General features: G+C 54.6%; 1 protein-coding gene across 3 annotated transcripts in view; it reads left to right on the forward strand.

The window, feature by feature from the left end:
- Positions 1–3547: 3547 nt before the first annotated feature.
- Positions 3548–27382, forward strand: part of NTRK3 (neurotrophic receptor tyrosine kinase 3) — a 218904-nt gene continuing 195069 nt past the window's right edge. The window contains exon 1 of one of the 3 annotated variants that reach the window (XM_039723236.1): positions 3548–4280. In XM_039723236.1, coding sequence (XP_039579170.1) covers positions 4033–4280 — 248 coding nt within the window. In that variant the 5' untranslated portion in view covers positions 3548–4032. The remainder of the gene's footprint in view (positions 4281–27382) is intronic. The other 2 variants (XM_039723237.1, XM_039723238.1) reach the window with 2 other exon arrangements.

Consider the following 27382-nt stretch of genomic DNA (forward strand, 5'->3'; position numbering starts at 1 on the left):
GGAGATCAGAGGCTCGGGTGGATGCCGGGGCTTGTGATGACTGAGCAGATATCGGACCACGGAGCTCTCTCCGGTCCTGCCCCCAGGGGCTGTGCTGTTTGCAGGCCTCGGGAGGCCAGCAGGGCATTGGGCAGCCTTTAGCTGTGATGCGGGGTGGGAAGGGGAAAATTGTCCCCAGGGGATGGCCGGCCTGAGAGTGAGAGGGTAAAGGCAGCTCTGTGGGTGGGAAGAGTAGAACCAAAATCCAAACAGCTGTCTTCACCTCTGTCTGTGGTCGGGAGCTCCTCAGGCATTTCCTAGCCCTGCTCTTTTGTCTGGGATGAGTGTTTCAGTAGCAACATGTGTCCCCATGCAGAGGGCAGCTGGGATGGGGCAGAGCTCTCTGCAGAGGAACTTGCGTTTAGTTTTGGCCAAGTGCATCCCTTGAAATTTCTGGAGGCTCCCAAGGGCCAGAGGAAACCCAGCCCCTGAGCCCCTGTGGGGCAAAGTTCTCACAGGAAGCACTGATTTCATTCTTCATGGAGAGGCTTCTTGAAAGAGCAATTTGCCAGCATCCCTCACAGCAATAACGGCAAGGCCTCTGCTCGAGATACCATCTCTGTGCTCTGACAGCCCCATCACTCATGCCCTGCTCCTGCCTCCCTCTTCCACAGGGACAGGAGTGAGGGATGGAGGCAGGGTTGGAAGCAGGAATGACGTGTTCCCACCAGGGGCAGCTCCCAACTATCCCTGTCCTCTTTTGGGTCTGGGTGTGCAAATGGCAGCGCTGCCCTCGCTGGCAGCAGCTCCTCTCTGTCCATGCACAGGTGAGGGGGGCTGGCTTTGAGCAGGGGAAGCAGCACCAGGGGTCACCCAGCTCTGGTGCTGGCTCATCTTCCCTCTGTGGCAGGGACTTTGCTGTCACTGCATTCTCTTCCTCCAGAGAACTCACCAATCCCCCTGGCAGCCAGCACCCCCAAGAATGAACAATCCCTCAGTTTCTTTCTCCTGCCTACCTCCCCCCTGCCCTCGGGTGAATGGGTGCTCTGCTCATCCCATTCCCCTGCTTTGCCTGGCCACATTTCCTCAGATTTATCTCTTGGTGGCAGAGGAAGACGTGGCTTGGCACAAACCTTCTCATCAGCTGCTGAAGCAGGGCCTGCCTGACACCAGGTGGCAGAGCAGGGTGGGAAAGCCATGGGGCTGGGTGGGCTCCTGTGTCCCCACACCCAGGACAGCCCACCTGAGACGTCCCCAGCGTTCTGTGGGTTAAACCTTGGCTTTGCAAGCAGAGGGTAACGTGGGTAACTAGACCTGACAACCTTCTGACTGTGTTTGTGCTTTCTTAGCAGCTGTACTCTGCTCCAGGCCAAGGGGTGACCCTGGGGGACAGAGGGACAGGGTGCTCATGTGTGCAACCCGGCCAAGCAGTGCCACCCTGGCACCTCCAGGTGACAGCACTTCCTTCAGGTGACAGTGCTGATCTGCTCACAGGAGAGCCTTTTTGTGTTGCAGCACTGCAGTGGGTGCCCAAGGTGGGTGTGTGTCCCCTGAATGTGTCCCCACCTGTGACTTTACCCCGTGGTGACACACCAGGGTATGCTGATGGCCTCACACTGGTTTTGTATGGGATGGGGTGATTGATGTCAAGTGCCACGAAGAGTCTGTGACCTCACACCAGCTGCAGTTTAAAGGAAGCCGTGGTGTCACCCTGGGCACTGGTTTTGGGGTCAGGCTGACACCCTTGATACTGCTGAGGGATGAGCCCACGTGGGCACTGTGGGGTGCCTGGTGTTCCCCATGGGCAGGGGAATGTGACATGGTGCCTTCCATCAGTGCCTTCTGCAGCCTGGTCACAGGGCTGAGCCACAAGGATGGCATCTCTCTGATACATGTGGGGAAACTGAGGCAGGGAGTAGAAAATATGCTTGGGTGTTTTCCTCTCTGGTGTTCTGGATGGGAGATGCTTCTCATGGGAGTGGGAATCTACAAAATTCTCCCCTGTGCTCCTCTTTCTTGCAGTTCCAGGAACTCCAGTGACCTCTTTTGCTCCAGAGGTTTCACTTTGGTAATTCAGAAGAGGTGAGTCTCAGGGAAAAAAAAGCCCCCCCAGCTCGATATTTCTTCTCTAGCCCAATGTACTTGCTTCCCCTGGAAGCCCTGGCAGGAGCAGCCCTGGTGAAACTGCCTGGCACCCCAGAAGACCCCGTGGGAGCAGGGCTGATGCCCTGGAATGAGCATCCCCTTGCACATCACTGCCACTCCCACGGCTGGGCAGCAGTGGGTGAGGACTTGCCCAAGCAGGAGCCCTGCCCGTGTCCCACTGGCACGGGCTCCCTGCAGGGGGCCATGGGTGCATGAATCCCAGTTGTAAATCCTCTCACTGTGGTGGAGTTTTTCCCCTTTTTCCCTCCAAATCCCGCTGCCCCTTCCGGAGCAGGATGGTTCTGGGTGGGTAACAGTCTGGAGGTGTTGGCTCAGCCAGTGCTGTCTCTCCTCCTTGTGCAAAGCACTTTGCTGGCAGAAGTAGACCCTTGAAATACGTGGAGTCCTACACCTGTAATTCCTCCCTTTGCCCGTGCTCCTGCCTGCAGCACCATCCCTTTATTGCTCTGTCTCTGTGCAGAGGAGCAGAGACATGAAACTATTGGGAAAAAAAAAAAAAAGGCATGCAGAAAAGCGCTGTGGAAAAGCAGAGCAAATTAAGCAGAGCTCTGATCTGCTTGGGTTTGTGCTTGCCAAAAATGCACCATGCATCTTAATTCGCTCTGCTGTTCAGCTCGCACTCACTGCTCTCCTGATGCCATTTCGGCGCTCTGAGCTCAGCCTTTTCAACACTTCAGTCTTCCTCTTTCAGGATTTTTTTTTTTTTTGCATGTCTGATTGCAGAATCTGCTGCAGGAGGGAAGGGGGAAGCCAGGGGAGGGAGGACGGGAGCCCCGACCGTGGGTGCTCCTGCCTGCGCTTCCCGGCAGCCGCCTTGGTCCCCAATGCATTTTTTAGGGGCTGGAAGGGGGGGTGCATCTTTTCTAGAAAGTCCTTCCTGGATGCTCTTCAGTCGCTTTTTTCACACCCAGCCGTCTGAGCTGCCTCTCGCTAGGATCCTCCAAAGAAGAAAAAAAAAACATTTTAATTGCTGTAATCCACACTGGCTTTTATTCTCTTCCAGTTCAGTTTAATCTCTCTTTCCTCTCCACCCTTATGTCCGGGTTGGGGGAGGAGGGGGGAAACCCACCCAACAACCAAGCCAAAGGCAGCATCGTCCTCCAAAAGAGCTGGAGAAAGCAGGAGCCGAGCCAAAGCCCCTCTGCTCTCCCCCACCACAAATTTAACCCCAGCTTCAACTTTTCCTCCGCTCCCGGGTCTGAGCTGGGCTCCAGCAGTGGGGTTTTTCCCCTCTCTCCCCCCCTCCTCCTACACTGATTTTAGCGGAGAGGGAGGGGGGTGGGGAATCCTTTTTATTGCGGAGCCCGGTTCTCTTTGCAAGCCTTCCTCCTCCTCTTCCTCCTCCCCTGCTTTTTGTGCCCGCCGCAGCAGGGCTGGCCAGGCCGGGGGAGGGAAGAGATGGGAAGGGGAGATCGCCCCCTCCTCTCCCTCTGTCTGTTTTTTTTGCAGGTGTGTCAATTTTAATTCTGCCCAGTAGGTGGGACTTGGTGACTTTCGCACCGTTTTTGTTATTTATTTATTTCCCCGGCTGCCTCTCTCCCTCCCTTCCTCCCCTCCCATCCCTCCCTCCCCAGCCTCCCGTTGCGATCCTCCGGAGCGGCTGCGGGAGCGGCGGGCGGCCGGGCCGGCATGCATCCATCCCCGCCCGCGGCCGCGGCCGCTGCCCTAGCGGGAATTACAGCCTCTCCCAGCCAGCTGCCAGCATGATTTCATCTGCTGGAGGATTTTTGCAGCTGATCGCTTGAGGTTTTGTTGTTGTTGTTTTTTTTTTTTTTTCTTTTTTTTTTTTCCTCCCTCTGTCTTTGTTTCCTTCCCCCTTTCCCCCCCTTCCCCTCCCTCCATCCCCCCTTTCCTCCTCCTCCTCTTTTTTAGAAGCAGCAATCGGAGATGGATGTCTCTCTTTGCCCTACCAAGTGCACTTTCTGGAGGGTTTTTTTGCTCTGGAGCATTTGGGGAGACTATCTGCTTTCGGTGCTGGCTTGCCCTGCTAATTGTCTTTGCAGCAAGACAGACATCAATTGCAAGAAGCCGGATGATGGGAACCTCTTCCCTCTCTTGGAAGGGCAGGATTCAGGCAGCAGCAATGGCAACACGAGCATCAATATCACGGACATCTCAAGGAACATCACTTCCATGTAAGTGGGGGTCCCCCCGGGCTCCCCCTCCCGCGGCAGGCTGCGGGCTGGGCTGCCCGTGCGGGGCTCAGGTGCCCCCGGCATCGCTGCGCTGCCTGGGCTCAGCCCGGCTCCCCGGGCAGAGGATGCAGATCTGGCTTTTCCCTTACCCCATCCCCCCCGAAAAAAACCCATAAAAAGCCCAGCAACAGTTTGGCCAAGGCTTAAGAGGAATAAAGTAAATGAGATCTGATTCCTTAGCAGGAGAGAGAGCAGCAGGCAAAGATGCTAAAGCTGCTGCTTCCTTTAACTGTTTGCTTCTGCAAGGGGAACGGGGACGCCACAGCCACACACCGACACATATTTACCCAAATTGGGCAAGAAAAGCAAGTTCTGGACTGTTTTTTCTTTCTTGAGACTTTGTATCCAGTTAAAATGTCATTATTTTTTACATCCCCACATCAGAAAATGCTCCCTTCCCTGCCCTGGCTGAGTGTATCTGGGGATCTGCGGTTTCGCATTTTTAAGAGGAGGAAAAAAAAAAAATAGGACAGTGAGATGTTCCTTAAGTAGCTTATTTAATTCACATTGTTGTAATTTTGTAACTCGTCGTGGTGCCGCGATAGGATTTGTGTGTTTTAGGTTCGGGGTGGTGGCGGCGGTGGGGAGAAGCATCGGAGCAGCGAGATATTTTTAGTTGAGCACTTTGCGTTTGTTTGCATGCTTGTTTATCTGGAAAATCAACTTGAAGTTGCATTATCCTTGTTTGGAGAGGCAGTTAGCAAAGCCCATGTTAATCTCATCAGTGTGGAGTCGAGAAAGGAATATATTTTCCTTCTTCTGAGTCCATCATGCTCTGTGTGTGTGAGAAAAAAATTCCTCATTGCTTCCAATCTCTGCTCTTTATTTTCCAGTACATTTTTGGGTGAGATGAACTCTGAGCCATTTCATTATTCTAATGCTAATTGAAATGTGAGCATTTAGGGAAATGTAGCCCCCAGAGCAAGTTGCCAGTGGGAGTTGAGCAGAGAAGAGGTGGAATCCTTTATTCTGGCAGTGAAATGCAGCAAGGTTTGAAATGAGTAATGGAGGGTTATTTATTTAATTTTTTTCACCCCAATGGCACGGTTGCATGGAGGGAGAGGGCTTTGGGTCTCTTCCTGAGGCTGTTTTATTTGGTCACAGTGCAATTGCAGCAGAGCCATGGAGTAATTGCGGTGCCTCTCTCGCAGCTCTGCTCATCACCTTTGCTGGGTAAAGATGACGGGATCTGCTTTCCCCGCTTGCTTACGGGTTCATGCCATGCCCAAGCAGGTTTCCAGCAGGTCACTGACCCTGAATCCACAGCCCTGCCTTCCCCTCCCCAGAAAACCTCCATAAAAACAGCAGGAATGGGGAAAGTAGATGGGGGGAGCTAATGTAACACTCCCCTTCCAATTGCCCCATATTTATCCTGCGTCGTGGTGCTGGAGTGTTTTCCCTGTGATGCTGGAGGGATGAGGGTGATGCTGGGGAAGTCGGAGAAACTCGTGTTTTTTCCCTGTGCTCGCTGTTTGTTGTGGTTTAGTTTTAACCCTTTGGGGGCCGGGGAGCAGCAGGAAAGGCAGGGAAGGGTTTGGAAGCCACCAGCGTGAGCGACTGTGCGTTGTCAGATGCACAGACATCTGAACTGCTGTGAGAGGTAGTATTACACGAGTGCTTTGTGCCCAGAAAATGTCTTTACTGCTTCGAAAATGAAAAATGCTGATAAGCAGTCTATAAAAAGGCGTGGGGAAAAAAAACCCCAAAACCCAAATGGACAACTCCAGAAACAGATATTGGGTATTTTTTTTGGAAAGGAGGTTCTCTTAAGTTGGAGAAGGAGAAGAAGGTGCCAGTTTTTGCAGGAATTCGTATGCCTCTCTACTTCACACTGAGCAAAGCACATTCCTTCACCCCCTGCATCGCTGCTGGACCCGTGCCTCCCTTTTTGGGCTTGGGAGGGCTGAGGCACAGGACATTTGGGGTGAACCCCAAAATGCTCTCAGGGGCTGAGACTGCATGGATGAAAACTTTCCACAAGGGTCTGTGCTTACTGGGGAGGCAGTGCTGGTTTATGGGAGATACTTATGGGAGCAGAGGGATGATTTATGTGGCAGGGCTGCTTCCCAGCAAAGGGGTCACTGCTGGGAGCCAGAGTTGAACCACGTTCATGCTCTTGTGCGGAAGGCAGCAGGTCCTGCACCCTTTCAGGCTGATGTCAGGCCTCTCCTTGCCAGCCCTGACATCATGGGCGTTGGGGTGAGGGTGCCTAGAAGCCCAGCCTGGTCATGGCTGAATCACTCCTGGCATGTGAGTCTGATTCAGCTGGGCAAGGAGCAGTGTTTTCCCCCTGCTTGCCATGCTCACAGGGACCTGGCCTCGTTAGGCAGCTGGTGGGCAGCCAGTGGGCAAAAGCACCTTCTCCCACGGGGCTGGGGTGAGCAGGGGAGGCTCAGTCCTGTGCCAGTGGCTGAGGGATGCAGTGCCCCAGCTGGAATCTCCCCACAGGCTGTAGGGAAGGTGGTGGTCGCTGCTCCATCTTGTAGCTGGTGAAAAAGCAAATGGAGTGTGGGGTGGTGAAACAACCCTGTGACCAGGCAGAGCCTTATTCATGTCCAAAAGAGAGCTCAGCTTCCAAATCAGGGCTTGAGTGTTGCTGATGAGAGATTGCCAGAGCCCATTTAGAGAGCTGGTTTAAAAAGCCAATATAGCCATCTTGGAGGGCTTGCCCATGTTACCCCCTCGAGGGAGGGCAAGACCCCTCCGTGCCAGCCTACCCCAACCCAGCACTGGCTTAAGTCATCAGGAGCTTTGGGTTATATCACTTCTCAGGGGCTGATGAGGCCCTGTGAGGCAAAGAAAACAGAAGAGAAACAGGAAACAACCAGGCTGTAGTGCTCCCCGAGAGGATGGTGGGGCAGGGCGGCCCTGTGGGTACCTCAGTGTGGTACCCCACCATCGAGTCTCCTGTTGCCCCTTCAAAGGAATAGCTTTTGCTTCAATTGCTGATGCTTCTGGCTTCCCACACATCCTCCTTTTGGTAAAAGTCAGGGCTGGGTGGCTCCTGCCCTGGCTGGGCTGAAGGGGACAGTAAAACACAACCTTGCAAACCCAGGTGGTGCCAGGTCAGTAGTGAGGCAGGGGAAAGACAGGAGGCTCCTGCCCTCAGATGGATGAGGAGGACGTGGGGTTGGCTGGTGTCCCTCTGCCCTTTCCCAGCATGCCCAGACACTTACCTGATTTTGGGTTGCCTCCCTGGAGATGCACACAGAGCCCTGTGAGCTGCCAGCAGCCCTCCCTAGACAGAGAGCCGGCTTGGACCTGGCTGACATGGCTCCTGTTTGGAATCATGCTCTGTACTTGCCCTCCCAATCTCAGGAGAGGTCACCACGGGGTTGGGGCACGTCTATGCCATCCCTTTTCCATGCAGCTGCGTGGCCTTTGCTGTGTCCCCAGCCTGGTGTGACTTACAGAGACGCTCACCCCTGTGACATGGGGCTTTACTCATCACAAGACCAGAAGCACGGGCAGAACTTTGATCCCGGAGTTCCTGCGGCACAGAACCCCTTTCCACCCCCACACGTGTGTTTGTCACGGCGTGTCCCCAGCCCTGGCGCCGCGGGGGGCTGGCTGGCACACGGGGCTGGCCGGAGGGTGCCGCGTGTCGGGGTGCCGGGGACTCACCCCCTGGCAGCGTGGGCAGCGCCTGCGTGCGCCGGCACCGTGCGTGGGGAAGGACAGACGGAGGAGTTTGCCATCTGGGCCTCCCTACTTCTCAGCTGTTGCTATGGCACTGCGGAGATGCTGCTAGGCAGGCGGTGGTGGCCGGCGTGTGTCACCCCTGGGCTCCCTTGAGGTAGGGAGATATCCCCAGTTTATAGAGCCTCTCTATTTACCCAGCCTTGCCAAGGGAGAATGGGGGCTCTTCTGGTAAAACATGCTGGATGGGTGGATAGTCAGGGTGTATCTGTGCAGCTTGTAGCTGCTTTCAACAAGGTGAGATGAATTCAGAGCAGCCCAAGAGGAGGCTGGGCTGCTCCTCTGTGGAGCACGGTGGCATTTTTGGGTCTCGCTGGCAGGGCCAAGAGGAAGCATCTTGCTCTCCTCCACAGACTAGAAGAGCATTTCCATTCCTTCCTATCGGGCTGTCCCACCAGCCCGTGGCAGCATCCGCTCCGTGCCGTGGGCCTGGCCGGGGGTGGGAGAGCCACGTCAGCGCTGGGAGCTGCGGGGGGAGCGGCAGCGCAGCCCCCACTCGCTGCGCGGGAGCTGGCAGCATGTGGAGAGGGGGAGAGAGAGGGGGTGCAGGGAGCAGCAGCACCCCTTCCCTGCTGGTGCGGGGAGAGCTGAGGCACAGGGAAAGCTGTGTGTGCCCGTGTCTGGGAAGGAGGCAAGAAAGAAAGAGCAGGCCTCTTCCTGGAAGGGCTGGAGGGAGCAGAACTTGCTTTGGTGACCCAAACAGCCATGGGAAAAGCTCCTGTGATGCTCAAATTATTGACTGCTCTGCTTCAGACAACAGGCACAAACTTTTCTCCTCTCTGTGAATCAGCCACGTTGTGCCCAGCGTGCCTCGAGTACTACTACTCTCCAGAGATGAAGGGCCCTGCATTCCCAAAGCCTCCCATCTCCCGGTCCCAGAGGCTTTGGATGCTCCAGAGATGATCAAAAAGGTCCTTAATTCAATCCATCTTGGATTTGCAGGGCTCTTGTTCATGCAGAGTATCTGTCCTGAAAGACATCAGGATGGGGGAGGCGGGCACAGCACCAAGATTTGAGAAAAGGGTGCAGAGATATTTGAGACAAAGAGTTGGGCTGTGAAATATGGTCTTGATGCTCTAGAGGTGAGTTAAGCCAGGAGCACTGATCTGTGTCCTCCCCCTTTCCTGTGGGCTGGCTGTTGGCTCCTTGCCCTGCTCTTACTGTCGATGTGTCTGCTGACCAATCCTGGAGAGAGGCGCTTTCCGGGCACAGGTGATGTCAGGTATTTCTTCAGGAAGGAGACAGTTTTGGTGCCTGCCAGCACTTCCCAGACTTTTTCTGAGCCAAACATGGGGCCTGAGGTGCTGGCCAGACAGGAGGAGCTGGTGGCCCAGATGGTTTCAGGGTGCATGTGAGCTGTCCCAAGTCCTCATGTCATGCAGGTTTTGGAGAGGTCTAAATTGGTTCTGACTGATGGCTTGACTCCTTACAATTGGAGAGGTGAGACAGAGGTGTTTCAGGTCTCGGACAGATGTTTAATGGGAGGAAGAAGAGACTGAGGAAGGAGCTGCCATGTTGTCCTTGGTGGCTCAGGGAGGTGTTGTCTCTGTCTAAGGGCTTTTGTAGAGCTAAGTCAGGGAAAGCTCTCTGGGTCTGCTTTGCATTATTAGCTCACCCCTGTGAAGCAAAGCATCTTCATGTGCTTTGGCATGAGGCTGCTTGAGGTCTCTCACAGCCCTGTGACCAGCCATGCACCCAGCCATGCTGAGCCCTGTCATGAACCTCCCAAAGAGTCCCTGAGATGTCCCATGGGATCACCTCTGGGGAACCCTGCAGGAAGATTGAGCTTGGTGATACTTCCCAGTGCCACCCTGGCACACTGGCTTGTCCTGCTCCGTGTTGTCCTGGAGTTTATGGCTGGGTTTGGTGGATCCCATTTAGGGGGCTGCTGACAAGTGGGAAATAAACCAATCCCTGAGCCTGTCAGGCTTCTAAAGTGAGTGTTACTAGTGCTTGTACCTCGGAGTGTTACTACCAGGCAGTGTGGAATAGCAGTAGTTTAGTGTTTCCTGCAGATGGGTTTCGACAGGTGCTGTAGGTGCTTTCCAAGCAGGTGTGTTTGACAGCAGCCTGTGGGCTCTGCTCTCCCCAGATCCCCTTGCTCCCCCTCTGCACCAAGGGGTGCACAGCAAAGCTGTCATCGAGGAGGAGCTGTGGGCGAGCTCCATGCCCAGAGGCTGCACTCTGTGCCGTGCTTGGATCTCGCAGCTCTCTGTGCCCACATGAGATGAGGACCAGCAGCTCGCTCACCCCACGTGGCTCTCCAGAACCACGCCAGCAGCACCATCACCACGGCGGCACAGGGCTGTCCCCGCCACCCCCAAAGAGGAGCCGCTCGGGGCTGAGGCTGCAGGTGCAGGAGCGCTGGCAAAGGCGCATCCCGGTGGATGTTCCACAGCTCCCGGCCGAGCCTGCACCCTGTGCCCGCTGGGGCGGCCGGAGCGCGGCTCAGCCCCGGCTCCTCCGCTCCGCTGCTCCCGTCTGAAGGCGGCTGTGCCGCTAGAGGGCAAGCGGCAGCGGCAGACAGCGCGGCTCCGGGATGCGGGATGCGGGATGCGGGATGCGGGATGCGGGATGCGGGATGCGGGATGCGGGATGCGGGATGCGGGATGCCCGGTGCGGGATGCGGGATGAGGGATGCGGGATGCGGGATGCGGGATGCGGGATGCGCGGCACGGCCGGCTCCGAGCCGCACCGCAGCGCCGGGGCTGCGGGGGCTCGGCGTCACCCCCTGCTCGCTGCCACGCTGGAAAGCCTTTGCCGTGGGTGCCCGTGCTGCTCTTGGCTCACCAAACTCGGCATCCCCATTCCTGTGCGGGCACACACCGCTGTTGGATGGTTGGATGGAGCTGAGCAGGTTGCTGGGTCGTGGTTTTCTTCTCTGTGCAGCTGCTGGAGAATGTGGTCAGTGCATCCCCACCTACCCACGGCTCTTCCAGCAGTGCTGTGAGATACAGCCCCAGCCTGTCTGTGAATTGAGGTGATTTGCAGCTTTTTGGATGGTATTGGCCAGCCGAAGCAGTGCAGTGGGAAGGTGTTGCTGGGCAAGCAGTGCCTGCTCGGGCCATGGCCTGCCCGGGTGACAGCTTCGGGCTGTCATCCTGCAGGGAAGTCTCTGATGGCTCTGTCCACTTTACTTGTGGGGAAGAGGAGGCATGGAGCAGTGGTAGAGCTGGCCTGCGAGGAGCAGAGTGAGGATGGAGATCCTTTAGCCCAGCACTGGCCAGGGTTTACCCAAGCATGGAGGGAGGGATAAACAGGGCTGTTCTATCGGTCCTGTTGTGTTTAGCAGGCATGAGAGAGGTCCATGGAGAAATCCTGGTGGCAGAGACAAGAGGGCACAGGCTGAGAGCTGTCTCTGAGGGCCTCCAGAATAGGTAAAATGTTCTTTGCTCTGGATGGAGGTCAGGGAGGTAAAGAGATCACATGTCCTCCTCCAAGGGAGGGAGGCTGAGAAGAGCCTGGTGTGAGACAGAGCAAGGGTGAGTGAGGGCAGGAGTCTGGCCTTGACCCTGTCACATCCTCCGTGTGCAGCTCCTGGGATTATCTCATTTTCCCTGGCAGCCTGGCCAAAGAGGGGCTGGTTATTTCCCTGCTGGCTATTGCCAAGGGCTGCCAGCATGATGGAAAGGCTGTGACACCCTGTGGTCCTGCAATGCAACAGCAAATGGACCCTCAGCACCATGGCAGAGGCAACATTTGGGTGGGTGTGTGTTGGGGAGTGGGTGATGGCTCATGGGTGAGGGCCATGGTACTGCTCAGGGCCTGGGTTTCACTCCAGTTGAAGAAAGGGGGACTGAAATCTCTCTGGAGTCCCCCTGGAACACTGCACTGGAATCAGTGCCCAGCTCACAGGGCAGCTCCACCAACCCTGCTGTGCTGTGTCCTTGGGTATCCCCCCCACCATGCACTACCTGGTTTCCAGACCCCAAGGAACTGGGGTGCCTTCCCTATTCCCCTGTTCTTTCTGTGTGAGAGCTGGCTTGCGTGGAAGGGTGGCACCAAGAAAATATGTGCTGTATTTTCAGCTTGCTCTCATGTGCTGTAGCAGTTGAGGAGCTGAGGGAGAAGCCAGAGCCATGTGTACAGCCAGCTTTCCTCCAGCTGCCACCCAGTGTTTTGGTATGGTGGACAATGGAGCCTGGTAGTGACTATGCCCTTCTGTACCTGCATGTGACATCACCCCCAGCTTCAGTCTGCATAAATAAAAACTGCCTTTTTAATTAAAACCAAAATTCCCAGCAGTAAGCAGAGAGGTCAGGAAGGATTCCCCAGAGAGTTTGACAGCACATGCACAACTCAGGGTGCTTATTCCTTACTCCAGTGCTTGTTGAAGTGACAGCTAAATGCTCCTGGGATCCCAGGGAAGGATGCAGGGAGAGGCTGAGCCCAAGTGCTGCCCCCCATGCAGCTCTGTGCTGGGAAGGGGACAGGGCACTGGTGCCTTTGCTGGCAGCCCTGCACTGCCCCTGGGGGACTGAGAAGTGGGTAGGAGCAGATGTGAGCATGGTGAAGGCCCCATCCTTCTGGGTTGTGCAAGGCTGTCCCTTAACTAGCTCTCACCAGGAGGTTCCCACTAGGAAATGTTAATGTGGAAATGCTCAAACAGATGCTGGGAATCTGAGTGCTGCTGAGGACCCTGCATGCTCAGGGTTTTGCCAGGATAAATTAGGAATATGAATGCTCAGCTGAGCTGCAGAAATGCCAGGCTCTAACTCCTGACCCTGCCAGGACATGAAGCCACATGGGGGAGATCTCGGGTGCCTGCAGCTGCTGACTTTCCTTCTGCTCCTGGAGCAGCCCTGGCCTCATCCCCCATCCCGTGCTCTCCATGGAAATGCTGTGCAGTGACCTGGCTGGGAACAAGCAGTCCTGGCTCTCCAGTCTGTGACCCAGCTGTGGAAATGCTCCCTTGGGCTGTCTGCCCTCCTGCCTGTTCCTAACCCAGGCAGGCAAGGCCAGCTTGGGCATCCCTTGTGTCCCTCCCAGCACAGCTGGGATTGCCTGTGGGGAGCTCTGTGACTGGCGTGGCTGGGAAAATCTCCCTTGTCCCCAAAGCTCTCTCCTCCAGGATGTGGATGAGTGTTCCTGGGGCAGTGAGGTGAATCCTGTGTTTGTCTGTCTCATGCCCTGCCTGTGCTCTCCCAGCCAAAATTTTCCCAGGAAAAGTAAGGTGAAGGGCCCTGAGCCATTTGGTGGCTGCTGCTGAGCAGCCTGTGGAGCAAGCAAGGTTCAGTGGGACACAGGGTCAAGGATGCTGAGTGCTCCCAGCTCCCCAACCTGCTGAGAGCATCCCTTCCTCCTGGTGCTCTCTTTGTGCCTGTTCAGAGAAGCTGAATCTTGCTGGGGACTATTTCTTCCTTTGAGCCTCACATGGGCTCTGGACACCTTGGTGCTGTCCCAGTCTCTGCAGGGGAGAGGGCAGAGTAGCACAGAGTGAATCAGCATCAGAGCAGCTCTCTTGGGAGGTGTTGTGCCCCTCGTTTCAGGTTGGGGCAGGTGCTGAAGGGTGTCCTTGGGACCAGCAAAGCAAGGCTGGAGCCTGAGGAGTGCAGGCAGGGCACTGGTGCAGGGATGAGGGCAGGGAGGGGCAACAAGGAGCTCTGCAGGGCTGGCACTGTGGGGGTTAATGGCAAGGTGCAGGATACAGCAGCAGCAGATTTGGAAGAGGCAGAGCCTAAAGAGGTATCAGGTGGAAGAGCGGAGCTGTGGATGTTGGATGTGGGGGCTGTGTGTGAGGGAGGCAGCAGTCGCTGCTCCTGGCCAGATGCTGCGTGTTGGTTTGGAGGAGAGGAGCTGGAGCAGGGATGCTCTCAGGTAAGGAGCTGTGAGGGTTCCTGTCCTGGCTCTGGGCAGCTGGCAGGGATGTGAGTGTCTGTAGCTGGCTGCTGGTGGGCTGTGGGGATTTGTATTTGTGTCTGTGACCCCTGGCACTTCGTGGGTTCCTCCTCTGGCCCTTGGGAACACAGCTCCTGGCTCCTTGCTTGTAGCTGAGATCCCACCCCTGGGGTAACAGAAACCACTATGGGGACCCCTGCCTGGAAATCCTCCTCTCTGTGCCCTGTCCTGCCTGTGTTCCCCTCCAGGACTGGAGGTGTCTGATGCTCCCAGCCTGGCCTTGCCAGTAAGCCCTTCCTTCCAAGAGGGTTGGTGGTGGGACCCTCAAGCTTTGCCCCGGGAAGGGTGCCCTGCACCCAGCATGTTCTGGCCCCAAGAGAAGGATCCCTGCCTTTCAAAAGGCAGGGGGAGCATAGATTTATTTATTCAGAAACTTAATTAGCATCTTTAAATATTAAATAGTAAACAAACTGTGTCTAGTGGGATCAACGTTTACAAGCAGGGATTTTTATTTTTTTCTGCTCTCTGGGACATGCACTTGTTTTTTAAGTGTTTGGGGAGGAGCAGCTGTGTGTGGGCTCTGGTTGATGAGTAAGGGATGGACCCACAGTGCTGCTGGTGAAGGAGGAGGAGAAGACAGGGATGAAGGGGTAGGAGGGCTTGGGAAAAATGGGGCAGAGAAGCAGGGGCGTGTGCCTGGAGCATTGATGTTGGGGAATTGCAGAGCCAAGTGCTGGATTTTGGCATTTCCTGCAGGATGTGTCATTCCCTCCTGCCCAGGCACGTGGAAGGGGACAGGCAGGAGATGGAGGCTCCTGCCTCAGCACAGTTAATTGCAATCAAAAGGTGGTGGTCCCTGCAAGGGGAGGTGGTTTGCAGCTGATCTGCATCCTATTATCTCTGCAAATGGAGGCCTGCCTGGTAGCAGATTACACTGGGGGTTATTTATTGGCAAAGCACTGTACAGTTTTAATTTTTCCTTTTTGCTTATTCAGGCTTTAGCTCCAGAGGAAAATAGCCTGGGGTGGCTTTGAAATGGATTCTCTCTGCCCCATTAACTTATTCAGTGAGTTTAATGGGCCTTTTTTTCTCTGAGCCTTGAAGCCATCATTAAAAGGCAGAGATTTATAAAAGCAAAGATACTCCTGAGCTTTAGTCAAACTTTGGGGGAGCGGGAGGGGGGCAGTGGTGTTGCTGCTGTCTGAGGTTCTGGTGAGGATGTGAGTTGGGTGTTGCTATTGTGCCCCTCTGGAAGTTTTACAGGGATAAAGGGACCAGCTTGTTTGGGATGCTGCCCATGTATCTCTTCTGGGGATCTGTGGGATCTGCTGGGCTGTGATGAGTCCTCACCTGTGTTTTCTGGGCTCCTACAGACTGGGACATTGTCCCGTGTGACCTGTCTGGGCTGCAAAGCTGCCTCTCCCCAGGCTGAAAGGGAGGAACTTCTCTTGCTTTGTGCAGGCTGCTCACAACTTTATTTTCACCTCTTTTATGCCATGCCAGGGCTGGGCAGTGCTCGATGCTTTCATGGGTGTCTGTGGTCAGTGCTTGGAGCTGTTCCCCTCCACCCTCTCTGCTAGTGGCTTGAGTCTAACTGCACCCCATAATTGCACCCCTGTGCTGAGCAGCCCAGTGCTGCAAGGGGTTGGGGTTTGCAGTCCTGCAGGGATTGCTCTTGTTTAGCATGTGGCTTCCTGTACCTTTTACAAAATAGGGGAGTGTCTGGAGAAAGAGATGAAGTGTCTGAGTGAATTACCCCATTTTTTTGGCACTTCTAGGATCAACCTTGCCACTCCTTGTTTTGCAAGCCTCTTTTTGGGGAGTAGGAGCAAGGTGTGGGTTGGCATGTCACCTGGGGGCACCCTCCAGCTGGTGTGGCTGAAGTTTTGGTCCCCAGGCCATGACAGGGAAAGAACCTGCTTGTCCAGAGTGATGTGCTCGGGGTCACGTGTGTGGGGCTGACCCCAACCCTTGGCTCCTGCTGGGTGCCAGGAGCAGCTGGAAAATGGGACTGGAGAGTGGGTGCTGTGACTCGTGTGTGCCTGTGCTGGTGGTCCTGGGGCTGGCTCACTGCCCCCACCATGGGGCAGAGGGACAGCAGACCATGACCCTGCCTGCCTGCCACCACCCTGGCAGCCCCGAGCCTCGGCAGGGGGAGAAGCTGGGGAGGGACTGTGGGGCTTGCCAGGAGGAAGGAAGGGCCCCCAGCTCCAGGAGGAGATGTCTGAGGGTTTGTTTGTAGCCTCCCTGGAGGCACTGACCACCAAGGCTGCCCTTGGAACACTGCCCCGGGGCAGTGCTGGGACAAGGACACGCTGGAATCATCCAGAGGTGGTTGTGGCCAAGCAGGAACCAGCTGCAGCAGGCAGCCATGCTGGGATAGGGATGGTTCCCCAGGATGGCCTGTGTGTGACCTCCAGAACAAGGGGGACGCTCCTTGGAGATCCATCAGCTCCCACGTCCCTCCCCGGGTCACAGCGGTCAGGGCAAGGAGCCACTCATTTCCTAATAAAGACCCATAAAATGCACTTCTCCCCTGCCCCTGTAAATCCTTGCCTCCCCTGTGCTACCTGCTGTGTAAATTGCTGCTGACCCTGTAAATCACCCTCTGCTTTGCTCTGCCTCCCCTGAATCCAGCCTTTCCCTGTAAATCCTCTGTCCCCGTTAGCTTCCCACTGCTCACCCCCTTGCCCTGCCTGTGCTGTAAATCTTGGGCCCTGGTGAGGCTGGGGGCAGGGATGGGGTGAAGGAGCTGTCCCAGGATGGGTTAACCCTCCCACCAGCCCCTTCAGGACTTGCCAGTGGGAGCTGGTGGAGGACATTTGGCCTGGCTGCCTGTGGGGAAGGTCATCCTTGCTCTGCAAGCAGGGCTGGGCTGCAGCCAGCTGGCTGTAAGCTGCAGGGTGTTGGTATCCCAGCCCTCAGCAGGGCTCCTGGGATAGGAGACATTTCTGAGATGTAAAAATAGCTGGAGTGAAGAGAAAATCTCGTTTTATCCCTTGAGAGCTTGGGGTCATGCCATAGCTCAGCTTCACCGTGCCCCTATGTAAGCTCCCTTCAGTGGGCACTGAAGGAGCTGTGGGCAGCAGAGGTCCCTTGTGTAATGGAAAGTTGTCACCTGGGCTTCTCTGGATGCTGATGCCCTGCTGCTGAGTCTTGAGCTGCTGGGATGAGCATGCTGTGTTTTTTTCCCGCTGAAACAGCACATAGGAGCTGAGGCAAAGGGTCTGACGGAGACCTGACCTGAGGGAGGTGTGGGAAGCCAAACATCAGCTCAGTGCCATGACCTGAGTGTGCTGGGAGGTGTCAGTGTCTGTGGAAAGGCTGTGTCTGGAGCTCATGGCTTTTCCCTGATGCAGGCTGGAAGTGCTGCTGATTTGCTGGGGTGTCCCAAGGGTGTGCAGGCAGCTGGCACCCAGGCAGGTTTATTTGGTGTACAGGTCACTGAGTCTGTCTAAACCCTGGTGAGCAGAAGCCAGTGACACTCCAACACAGCTGCCTTTTTCCTCCCAACGAGCAGAGTGAGTGACACCCTGGAATGCAGAGCTCTGGCCTGCTCCCACAGAGGTCAGTGGAGCACAGAGCAGTGGATGCACAGTCAGAGTCGGGATGGGGTCACCCATGGGATGTTCTGGGATGGTGCTGTCTGAAAAGTTGCTGTGTGAACACAGGGCTTAGAGGGTTCTGCTTGGCTCACTGGGGAGGAAAACTCTGCAAGAGATGCGAGTGCCTTGTGATGTGGCTTTCTGAGTAGCTCAGTCCTCAAGGTGTGAGTGGGAACCTGGGGTACCAGCCTAGAGCAGGGGAGTGCAGCCTTTCCTGACCTTTCTCTGCAAGTCCCAGGCCTGGAGGAGCCCCTCAGCTGCCTGAGTGGCTCAGGGTTTGGTTTACAGAAGTGCTGGCCCTGACCCAGCATGGACTGTGTGTGTCCCGTGGAGAGGCACCGACCTGTGTCACCTGTGGCTCAACTCTCCCTGATCACCCTGAGTGTGGCTGCCAGAAAATTTGCAAGAAAACCATGGAGGTGCTCAGGATGGCTGATTCAGGCATTAATATTAACTGTTGGGGATGCTCTGTGATGGACCTGGGCTTGACCCAGCTGGATGTTTCCTTTAGCCCTTTCTCCTGCTGCCAAACATTTTTTTATTAGTTTTTCTCCAGTATCTTGTGTCTGAGCTGTGTATTAACACCAGGCTTATGATGCTGCTGTGCTCTGCCTTTGGGAGGAGGATGGAGGAGATGATGTGTTTGGTGGGAGCACAGGGATGCTAAACAGCAGTGGGAAAGGCAGGGGGCAGCGGAGGAGAGCAGAGGCAGATTTTCAAAATCCATATAAATAGCAAAAATAAATTTCCAGCAAACGCTTCCAGTCCTGCAGTATTAAGAAAGTGAAGCACTAGAGGATAAGGAAAGCATGAGCAATAACAGCAGGGATTTAGAAAGAATAAATCTTGCCAGACAAACCTGATTGCTTTTTCTTTTTGATGGAATCACAAAATTAGTGGCTGAGCAGATCATGGAAATCCTAATATATTTGGGTTTAGCAAAGCATTTGATATAGTGTCTCACCAAATCTTGCTCTCAAAATTAGTTCAGTTTGCCTTGGATATGACACTGCCAAATGGACTGAGAACTGGCTTAGGACCCTAAAATCATAGTGATGGTCTGTGTTTGGGGAGAGGGGGAGCTGTGGGAGCAGAGCTACAACCTGGCTATTCTCACTGAAAAAAAAAAAAGCAAAGCAAAACAACAGAAGCCTCCAAAATAATAATAATAAAAAATTAGGAATATGGTCTGAGTTTGAGGCACATTATTATGGGAATATTGACAAATTGGAGAGAGTTCAGAAGCAAACAGAGCAGGAAAAAAAGGCATCAGAGGCATCAGATTAGCCGTGGAAGGAGGCTGAGAAATCCCAGGGTTGGAGGCATTTCAGGGAGGAGCAGGTGGAGGCCACAGGGCTGGGATGGACATTTGGGACCTGGCAGGGAGCAGCACCTCAGCGCCCTCGCCCCCGCACACAGAGACTGGCTGAGCTCCCATTTCACAGCCCTTTCCAGATATTATGGGATAAGCAGGGCAATATTCACCGTGACTGTCAGAAAGAACATCCCTGCCCGGGGGGCCGGGCACGTTTCCTCAGGGAAAATCTTGGCTCTTGGAACGAGGAGATGGCCCTGGGTGATTTGTGTCAGAGATGGGGATTTTCTCCTGGATTGTGGGCTTGGATGGGAAGCTGAGAGTTGATTGTAGCTGCTTTGAGGCGCTGCCTCCTGAGATATTTATCTGCACCTCACAGGCATTTATTTATCATCAAGGAAAAGTCTGGGAAACTGCTGGTGGCAGCAGGAATGCAGATGTGTCCCCAGGGGAGGATGGCCAAGTCCCTTCATGTTTAAAGCTTCTGGAAAGGTGATGACTCTCTGGTCACTTTGCAGAGGAAGGACAGCACAGCTTGATGTTGCTCACAGGATTTTGTGTGAGGAGTTGTCTGCAGAAACTGGGAAGGATGAGGTCTTCCAGGAGGCTCATCCATGAAGCTGTCTGTCAGCGTGCTGAGCTCTAGGAGTCCTTCAGCACTCAGCCGGGGCCTGGGAGGGATGCTGAGTGTGTGGAGGCTCTTGGCACAGCTGCAAGGCTCCCACAAGGTGAGGAGACCCCTGGCTGTCAGCCATGGCTGGCTGGGATCATCTGGGTGCCACCAGGGCTGCAGCTCCCCACTGCCAGTGGGATGGCTTGGCTGAGCCAGGCTTTTCTGCTTGCCTTTTAAAGCAAATCTGTGCCTTTTGATGCAGCTGCAAAGAAACTTTTGGTATGGAAAATGTAGCTTGCTAGAGGGAATGTTGCTTTGCACAGGGAACAGCCACCTTTGTGGGGCAGGAATTAGCTGGGATGAACCAGAGCTGGGCAGAAAGCAGAGCTCTCATGAAGGGCTCCTAGAAGATGGGGTGGCCTTGTGTTGGTGCCCTGGTCTCCCTGTGAGAGCACAGGGTTTTTTCAGCCCTGCATGGTTCTTCAAGTGATCCCCTGCTTTGCATTTCTCCCTGCCCAGAGCTGAGCCTGCTGGGATAGGGCTGCACCAGGCAAAGTTTGGGAGGTATTTTTAGCTGTTCTAATTGTGGCAAATAAATGCCATTCTTACTTGCTGGGATTGAGCTGTGGCTAAATCACAACTGGTTCTAATGATGATAATTACCGGATTTCAATATTTATAGAAACGGGTGCTTCCTTCGTATTGGCAGATGCTGCTGTGCTCTCACCTTCACAGATCGAAACCTTGGCTCATTATTGCTGCACCTATTTACTTACTTGCACATTTTTTAACCCACAGATGACAACACACGAGAGATCTGAAAAGATGTGGGCCCAGTGCAGACATTGTAATATTTGGGGAGAAGCTGTGGGATGAGTAGGGAAGCACCTCCTGAGGGCCTCTGGGCTGGGTTCCTGCTTTTTGGGAACTCATGAGAGATGTTCTCAGGGCTGCAAGCTTGCCTGGTTCTGCCAGGACTTAGCCCCCAAGGGGTGGCTGTGGCCGTGCATGTTTTTGCCTGTGTTAGAGCTGTGGATGCTGCCTGGGGCTCCTGTGTGCCCCAGCACACGTCCACGCTGTCACTGGGACAGAGCTGAAAGCTGAGGCTACACACACAGCTCCAGTCCTGTGACGCTGGGCTTGGAGGAGCCCTTGGAAAAGGCTCTGCGAGGTTCCTGCCTGCAGCAGCAGCAGCTTCTGGATGTCTTGATTTAGCAACATCTCTCTTGACTCTGGTGCTGCAGAAAGGTGGGCACCTTTAGGAGCACATGGGTGCAGAGCCATGGGTTTGGGTGGCACACGTGCCATCCCCTAAGCCTGGGATGAAGGTGCAGATCCCCCTGGGCTGTGTCAAACCAGCCCTGTTGGGTGATTGTTGCCTGCAGGTCCTCACTGGTATCCAGCCCCATACACCCATCAGGTCTGAGAGTCCCTCCTTGAGCAAGGTGTAGAAAAGATTCACTTATTCAATTTGCTATCTCTCCAGTGCCACATAAGCTGTATTGATAAATTAATCTTATATTGTTGTGACTAAACAGCCCTGCAATTTTTTACACTGTGCAGTCTAATCTGTCTTGACAGCTGTATCATTAGTTTATATTTGTTGTAATCTTATTCACTGTGCTGGCTGTGGGGAGTTTTTATTTGAGGCGCTGTGCTGCTGTGCAGGCAATGGGCACAGCCCTCTGTTGGGTGTCTTGGGGTGCTGTGGGGTGCAGCCACCTGGGTGCCCTCCCCAGGAGTCAGCCCCAAATTCTGCTCTGCTGCCTAATAGCAGAATCTTCCTGGTGGCAACATCCACAGGCCTGGCTGGGCCTCACCAAAGCATTTGTGCTGCTGAGGTTTTGATGGGGACCTCCAAGTTGGGGTAAAGACAGAGAAAATGTGAGTGTTGGAGGAACTGCACCTTAGGGCATCCTGAAAGTTCTGCTGTGTGATGAGAGATGAGTTGTTTACTTGGCCCATGGTTTAGTTTTCTGCGGTACAGGATGGTCCCTGTTCTGCTGCTGAGGTTAGCTCTGGGTCACAGGGGATGAAGGGACTGTGGGAGCTGGGGCTGTGCAGTCTGTCACCAGGGCTTTGGAGATGTTGCAGAAGGAATGGTGATATGAGCTGGCACAGAGTTGTGAGCTGGAGGTGACAGTGTCAGAGTCACAGATGGCTGCTCTCCTGGCTTCAGCCTGGTTTTGCTGTCCCTGGCCCAAGTGGGGCTGATTCAGGTCTCTGTTGGTTTTATAGAGTCCCTTTGCTTTGCAGGAAGCTTGGCCTGCATGTTCCTTCAATAACTTCTCCCCAAAACTGTGGAACAAAATGTTTTGGGTTGGTGCACTGAGAGTTCAGCCAGCAAGGAGGGAGAGAGACTGCATACCCTGGCCATGGGACAGGGGTGGGAGGAATTTTGGCTGCTGCTTTCTGCTTTCTCTTGAACTTGCTGAATTTGAGTGAGGAAGAACAATTACTGGAGTGCAGGCTTCTTGTTTGCAGCATCTCTAGCCAGGCATGGATGGTTCAATAACAGCTAAAACCCAAACCTCTCTCTTGAGCCCATTTGTTTGGGAGAGCATTTGGGATCTGGAAAGATGCTCCCAAAGTAGGAGTGTATATGTGCATCCTGAAGCCTGACAGTGCAAATTGTTCTTTATTCCTTTGAATAGGGTCATGCACCTGTAATGTGGAGTCCAGCAGTGCTCTGTGCTGGGCTCAAATCCACCCTGGAACCAGAAATGTGTGAGCCTAAGGGATGTGCCAGCTCCTGCTGCTGTGCTGGTGCTGCCTGTGTGACTCCCCCCTTGCAGGCAGGTCTGGGAGCAGAGGGTGGGATGTGCTGTGTGACAGCTCCAGGGGTTTGTGTAGGGCTGCTGGGGGAGGATGGTGAAACTTGGTGAGATCTGCCTGGTGGTATCAGCTTTGAGGGCAGGAAAATCCCTGCTCCAGGAGAAAAACGCTTGGGAAAACATCTGCAACCTGCTCATTGCCAAGCTTGTGGTGATGGTGTGAAAGAGGTTTCACATGTGCTTGTCCATGAGTGCTGGTGGTGTGACAGCCCACCATGCAGCTTGGGAGCTCCCGGCTGTAGCCCAGGCTGCGCCAGGGTTAAACTGCCACTCCTGATGTGATCTCTGGGTGGGAATGGCTGGGGACAGCCCTGCTGGTGCTGAAAGCTTGGTTTGCATTCTGCAGCAAGGAAAGCCTCCTGCTGTCATTTGTCATGGGCTGCAGCTGGTGACAGGGTGACAGGTGCCAGCAGGTTGAACACAGCTACTCAGCATGGCCAGAGGCAGGAGGTGTCCACACTCTTGGCAGAGGCATCACATCCTGCCTGTCTCCCAGCTGGGTGGCGTGATGGAAATGGAGATGGTGATGCAGATGGGGGTCCCTGGCCCTTACCCTAAATCTGGGGTTGGTGACACTGCAGTACACCTGCCACCACAGCAGTGGCACTCCCTGTGCTGCTGGCCTGCTCTCCACTCCCATGGAGAAGATGCATTTCCCACTCAGCTGGTCTCTGCTGCCTGGGGACCTCGCTCCAAGCTCTACTGGTAAAGGATAATCCATCACCTGCAAGGACTCTGGCAGTGTTTTCAGCAAGGGATTGACTCGTGGTGTCAGACCTGTGCAGCTGGGGCTCCCAGGTGGGAGCGGGTGACTCGTGTGAAGTGGATCCACTGGAGCACGTGGGAATTGCCCAACGTGCTGCTCTCTTTGCCCCATGAAGGAGATTTCTGTTATGCCTTCCAGCCCTCTTCACAGTGCTTGATGGCTGCTGCTCACACCCTGCTTGCTGATTAACTCCGTGTCAGAGGGCAGAGCGAGCAGGAGAGCCCTCCCTGGAGGCTGCATCAGTGGCAGGGCCAGTGATGAAATTCAGCTCTGCTCCTGCCACCCTTCACTGTGGCCACCTCCTGCTCCAAGTGAGGGTGTTGCTGGGGCAGGTCACAGCTTTTTGGCTGTTTATAACCCTCTCACCCCTTAGCTTGCTTGAGGGTGTCTCAATTTTCATTTTAACCTGTTTATCCCTGGGTGAGTTGCAAGTCCCTGCCCTTGACTCCCAGATGGGTCTCACTCATCCACCAGTGCCAAGCTTTGCTGTAAGCTCAAGGTATTCCCTGTGCAACTTGGAGTAACCTCCAGTGCTGCCAGATCCTAGGATCTGGTGTCAACTGGGAGCCACAGGGAGCTTTGGCCGGGGCTGCTATGCTCCACCCATACTGATGAGATGATTTCCATAGCAACTACAGGATTGCTCAAAGAGGAGTTAGGCGAAAGATGTGAAAAGCCAAAACCAGACCAGCTTAAAACCATCAAGGGCAGAATCTGTTGGTCAGTGTTTGGGGTGGGTGGGGGTTTCAGGAGATCTTGTACTGCCTCTCCCCCAGATGTTCTCTGGCTCTGTGTGTCTGTGTGGGACCTCATGGACCAGGCAGCCCAAAATGTGGAAATGGGAGCTGGTGCTTGCATTGCACGGCTGGGGAAGGTTGGGATGCCCTCATGGGGCAGCTCTGCCAGGGCTTTGGGGCTGGGAGGGGACAGGAGTGTGCCTGGATGGCTGTGTGGAGGCAGCATGTGCTGCTGCTTTTGAGGGAGTCATGGAGGATGTTGCAGCTGCTGATGCACAGAGTCATTTCCCAAGCTGGTGGCATCACTGTGCTCACTGGCAGCAAGGTGGTTTCAGCAGTGCAGGGGGTTGTGTCAACTCAGGTGGGATCAGGAATGTCTTGCACATCTTCCTGTTTTCCTGTAGGGTCCAGAGTCCTGGGGAGGGAGCTACAGCTTCTGGCCTTGGAGCATCCCAATGCTGGTTTGGCTCTAGGCTCTGCCTCCCCTCTGTCCTTACCCTGCTTCCTTCACTTGTCTCCTGCCCTCACTGAGAGCCAGCAAAATATCTGGAATGGCTGTAAATGATGACTCTGGGGCAGAAAACTTTTTTGCTGTGGTGAGAGGTGTAAGCTTGTCATGGGGACTCTATGTCCCATCCCAGGGGCTGAATCGGAGCCTTGGCATCGCAGCAGGAGAGATCAAAGTGTGGCTTCACCCAGGGCTCTTGGGGAGATCTGTGGTGGTTTTGGTGGTGGCTTGAGTCTGGGGGCTTTGGGCAGGTGTGGTTCCTGGCCAACCTGAAGGTGTCTGAGGGGCTGGTGGCTGCAGGGGGCTGTGAGTGAGGTCAGTGTGGGGCCATATCAGTGTGGATTGTGACACCAGGGCCCAGCGCTGCAGCTGCAAAGAGGGAGCACAAAGGCAGCCCTTCCCCATGCCACTGTAGTCCCCACAGCAGGAGGAGGAGCTGGCTGCAGGAGGGCTGTCCCCAGCAGCTGCTGTCCCCAGTAAGCCCAGCCTGGCACACGGTGTGGGTTCTGGAGCCCAGCTGCTGCTGGCTGTGAGCAAGCCAGCCCTGCTCCCCAGAGGGCTGCCTGCTCTGGGGGCAGACAATTTCTGATTCTTTGTGCACAGTGAGTTTTCCTTTCCTGACAACCTGCTGGGCTCAGGCAATTTGCTTTGAGGATGGGCTTGTGCTGGGACACTCTGGGCCGTCCAGCTGCCCAGGAGCAGAAACAAAGTTTGAGTGATTCCTTGCAAAAACAAACAAAAAATAATAAAACCATATCTCCCTGGAGGGACTTTGTCTGATGATCTGCTTTCTGGCTTCAAAATTCTTCCATGACCCTCAATGGCTCCAAAAAGACATGTGTCCTCTTAAATACATCTTCAGAGCAAGTGGTGACAGGGCAAGCAATGTCAGGAGGTGAATTGTAACTTCCTTGCTCCCTGCCTCTCCTCAATTAATACTGAGCAGGACCTTTGGATTCCTCAAATGCCCCTGTGAGATTTTATACCTGTCAGTTTAATGCCAGCCTCCTGGAAATCCTTCAGCAACAGGAGGCTCATTTTCAGGAGCTCAAAGCTATCAGGCCCATCATATTTTTGCTTCTCTCGTGGATGTTGTGACATGTCACAGCTCTGGCCTTAAAACTGTGCAAAGCCCCAAGCCCCAGTGATGAACAACATCCTCAAATGGTGCAAGGAGACCCTGCCAGTGCAGGGTGGGGCTGTCAGTGCTGGGGTGATGTTTGCCATGTGTTGGCCACGCTGCAGTGGCTCAGGTTGTGTCCTCCTGCCTTGCTCGTGGTGTAAAACAAATCTTCCCTGATCAGCAGCCAGTGCAGCTCAGCAGGAGAGTGCTTGGACAGTGGGAGCTCAAGGGTTTAACCCACCTTTGGCCCTGGTCAAGGAGGTGCCCATGGTGTGCAAAGGCCTGGGTTTGGTTGAGGGGGGCTGGTTTGGGTGGGCTGAGAAGCTGCAAGTCAAGGTGCCAGGCAAGCAGAGGCTTCTCCATGGTTCAGCTATGCCTGTATGTGGAGGAATGGCAGATTGAGCTGAGAGAGGAGATAGAAACTGTCCCAGGATTTGCTGTTTGTGTGCAGCAAACACAACAGCCTCGTTAGCAGCATCTCTGGCTGTCAGAGTGCATTCTATGACATTATTGCAAGGTGCTTTATTTACATTTATAAGAACAAAGTAGAGTGCTAGGAGAGGAGCTTTTAAAATGTCTGTTGCCTCCCTGCTCTCCTTTCTTCCCCTGCCTGTGCCATGTTTATAGGCATGCTGGTTTGCTTTTCCTTTTCAGAGCCAGCTGACTTCCCACAAAATACCTGTTATCCTGGGAAGCCTTGAGCTCTGAGTCACCACGTCTTAATGAGTACATCCCCCTGCTCCTGAGTGATGCTTCTGCTCCTACACCTCTGCAATAAGAGCCCAGTCTGTGTGTGTGTGTCCCTTGCAGGAAAAGCTTAGTGGAGTGGAAGGAGAAGGTTATTTTCATTTTCCTGGGGAAAAGGGGACTGAGGCCTTCTCCTGGGTGATGGAGGAGCCCCTCCATTGCTGCTGGGGAGGGTGGGCAGAGCTGGCTGCGATTTATTTGAAGTGCAGATAAAAGCCTCGGGGGGTCACGGCAGTTGGCTCAGAAATAAACTGTATGGAGAATTTGTCTGGTTCCTTGGCTTTATGGGGAGCAGCTGGAAGCTGAGCAGGCAGATCTGTGATGCTGTGGAGGTAACAAGGGTCTTGGAAAGCCTCCTTTCAGGCTGGAGATACCCTGCCCATGGCTGTCCTGAGGGCAGAGGGTGGGAGCCTGGCCTGTGGCCAGCCCAGCTGGGCATTGCTGCCTGCTTGCTTGAGCTCCATAAACACCTGAGGGGCCAAAATGCTGGAGGATCAGAGTTCAGGCTCCTTGGGAGATGGTTGGGAAAATAAAAAACCACCTAGCAGCCTGAAAGGAGCAGGATCCAAGTCCAGAAAGATTGTCTCTCCTCTTTCTTGGCCAGTGGCTTTTCCCGTGTTTGGGGTGTGTGAGAAAGCTGGAAATGGGATGAGCTGCAGTCTGGGGGTGCTAGAGCTGTGGGGGAGCAGAGGAGGTCAAAGCAGGGTGGGGGACTGTGGGAGAGCCCTGGATTTGGCTGCTGGATGGCCAAACCTGTGCAGAGGCTGAGGCCCCCTTCGGCGCCCGTGGGTTGAGCTCCGGGCTCTGGTTTCTGTGCTGATTTCAGGATCCAGGCACGGAACACTGCCCAAAAATGTGCACCTACATCAAAACAGGGCTAGAGACAAAGCTCATAAGGATGTCAAACTCCCGAAATGAGGCTCACACAGTGGCTGTGGTTTTTGGGAAGTGTGCCTGTGGGTTTGTGTGGGTGGGTGGCAGCAGGTCTGGGTTGAGGACTGCAGCCCCCTCCAACCATGGCACTTGTACAGCCCCATTCCTGGCTCTCCCGTCTGCTTTTGCTGGACTCTTGTTCCTGTCTCCTCATTCCCAGTGCCATCGATCACAGTAACAGCCAGTTTGTGGGAGATTTTATTTTCTCCTTTTCCTCCTCCATCCGTTTTCCTGTCTTCAAGCACAGCGTGAAGTGCAATGAGTGCATGTGGCTGGCAGTGCTCCCTTCTGGGTCCCAGCTGAGCTACTACAGCCTACCAGAAT

This window comes from Passer montanus, unplaced genomic scaffold (genome assembly GCF_014805655.1).
Source record: "Passer montanus isolate IOZ18808 unplaced genomic scaffold, ASM1480565v1 scaffold5, whole genome shotgun sequence".
NCBI lineage: Eukaryota > Metazoa > Chordata > Aves > Passeriformes > Passeridae > Passer > Passer montanus.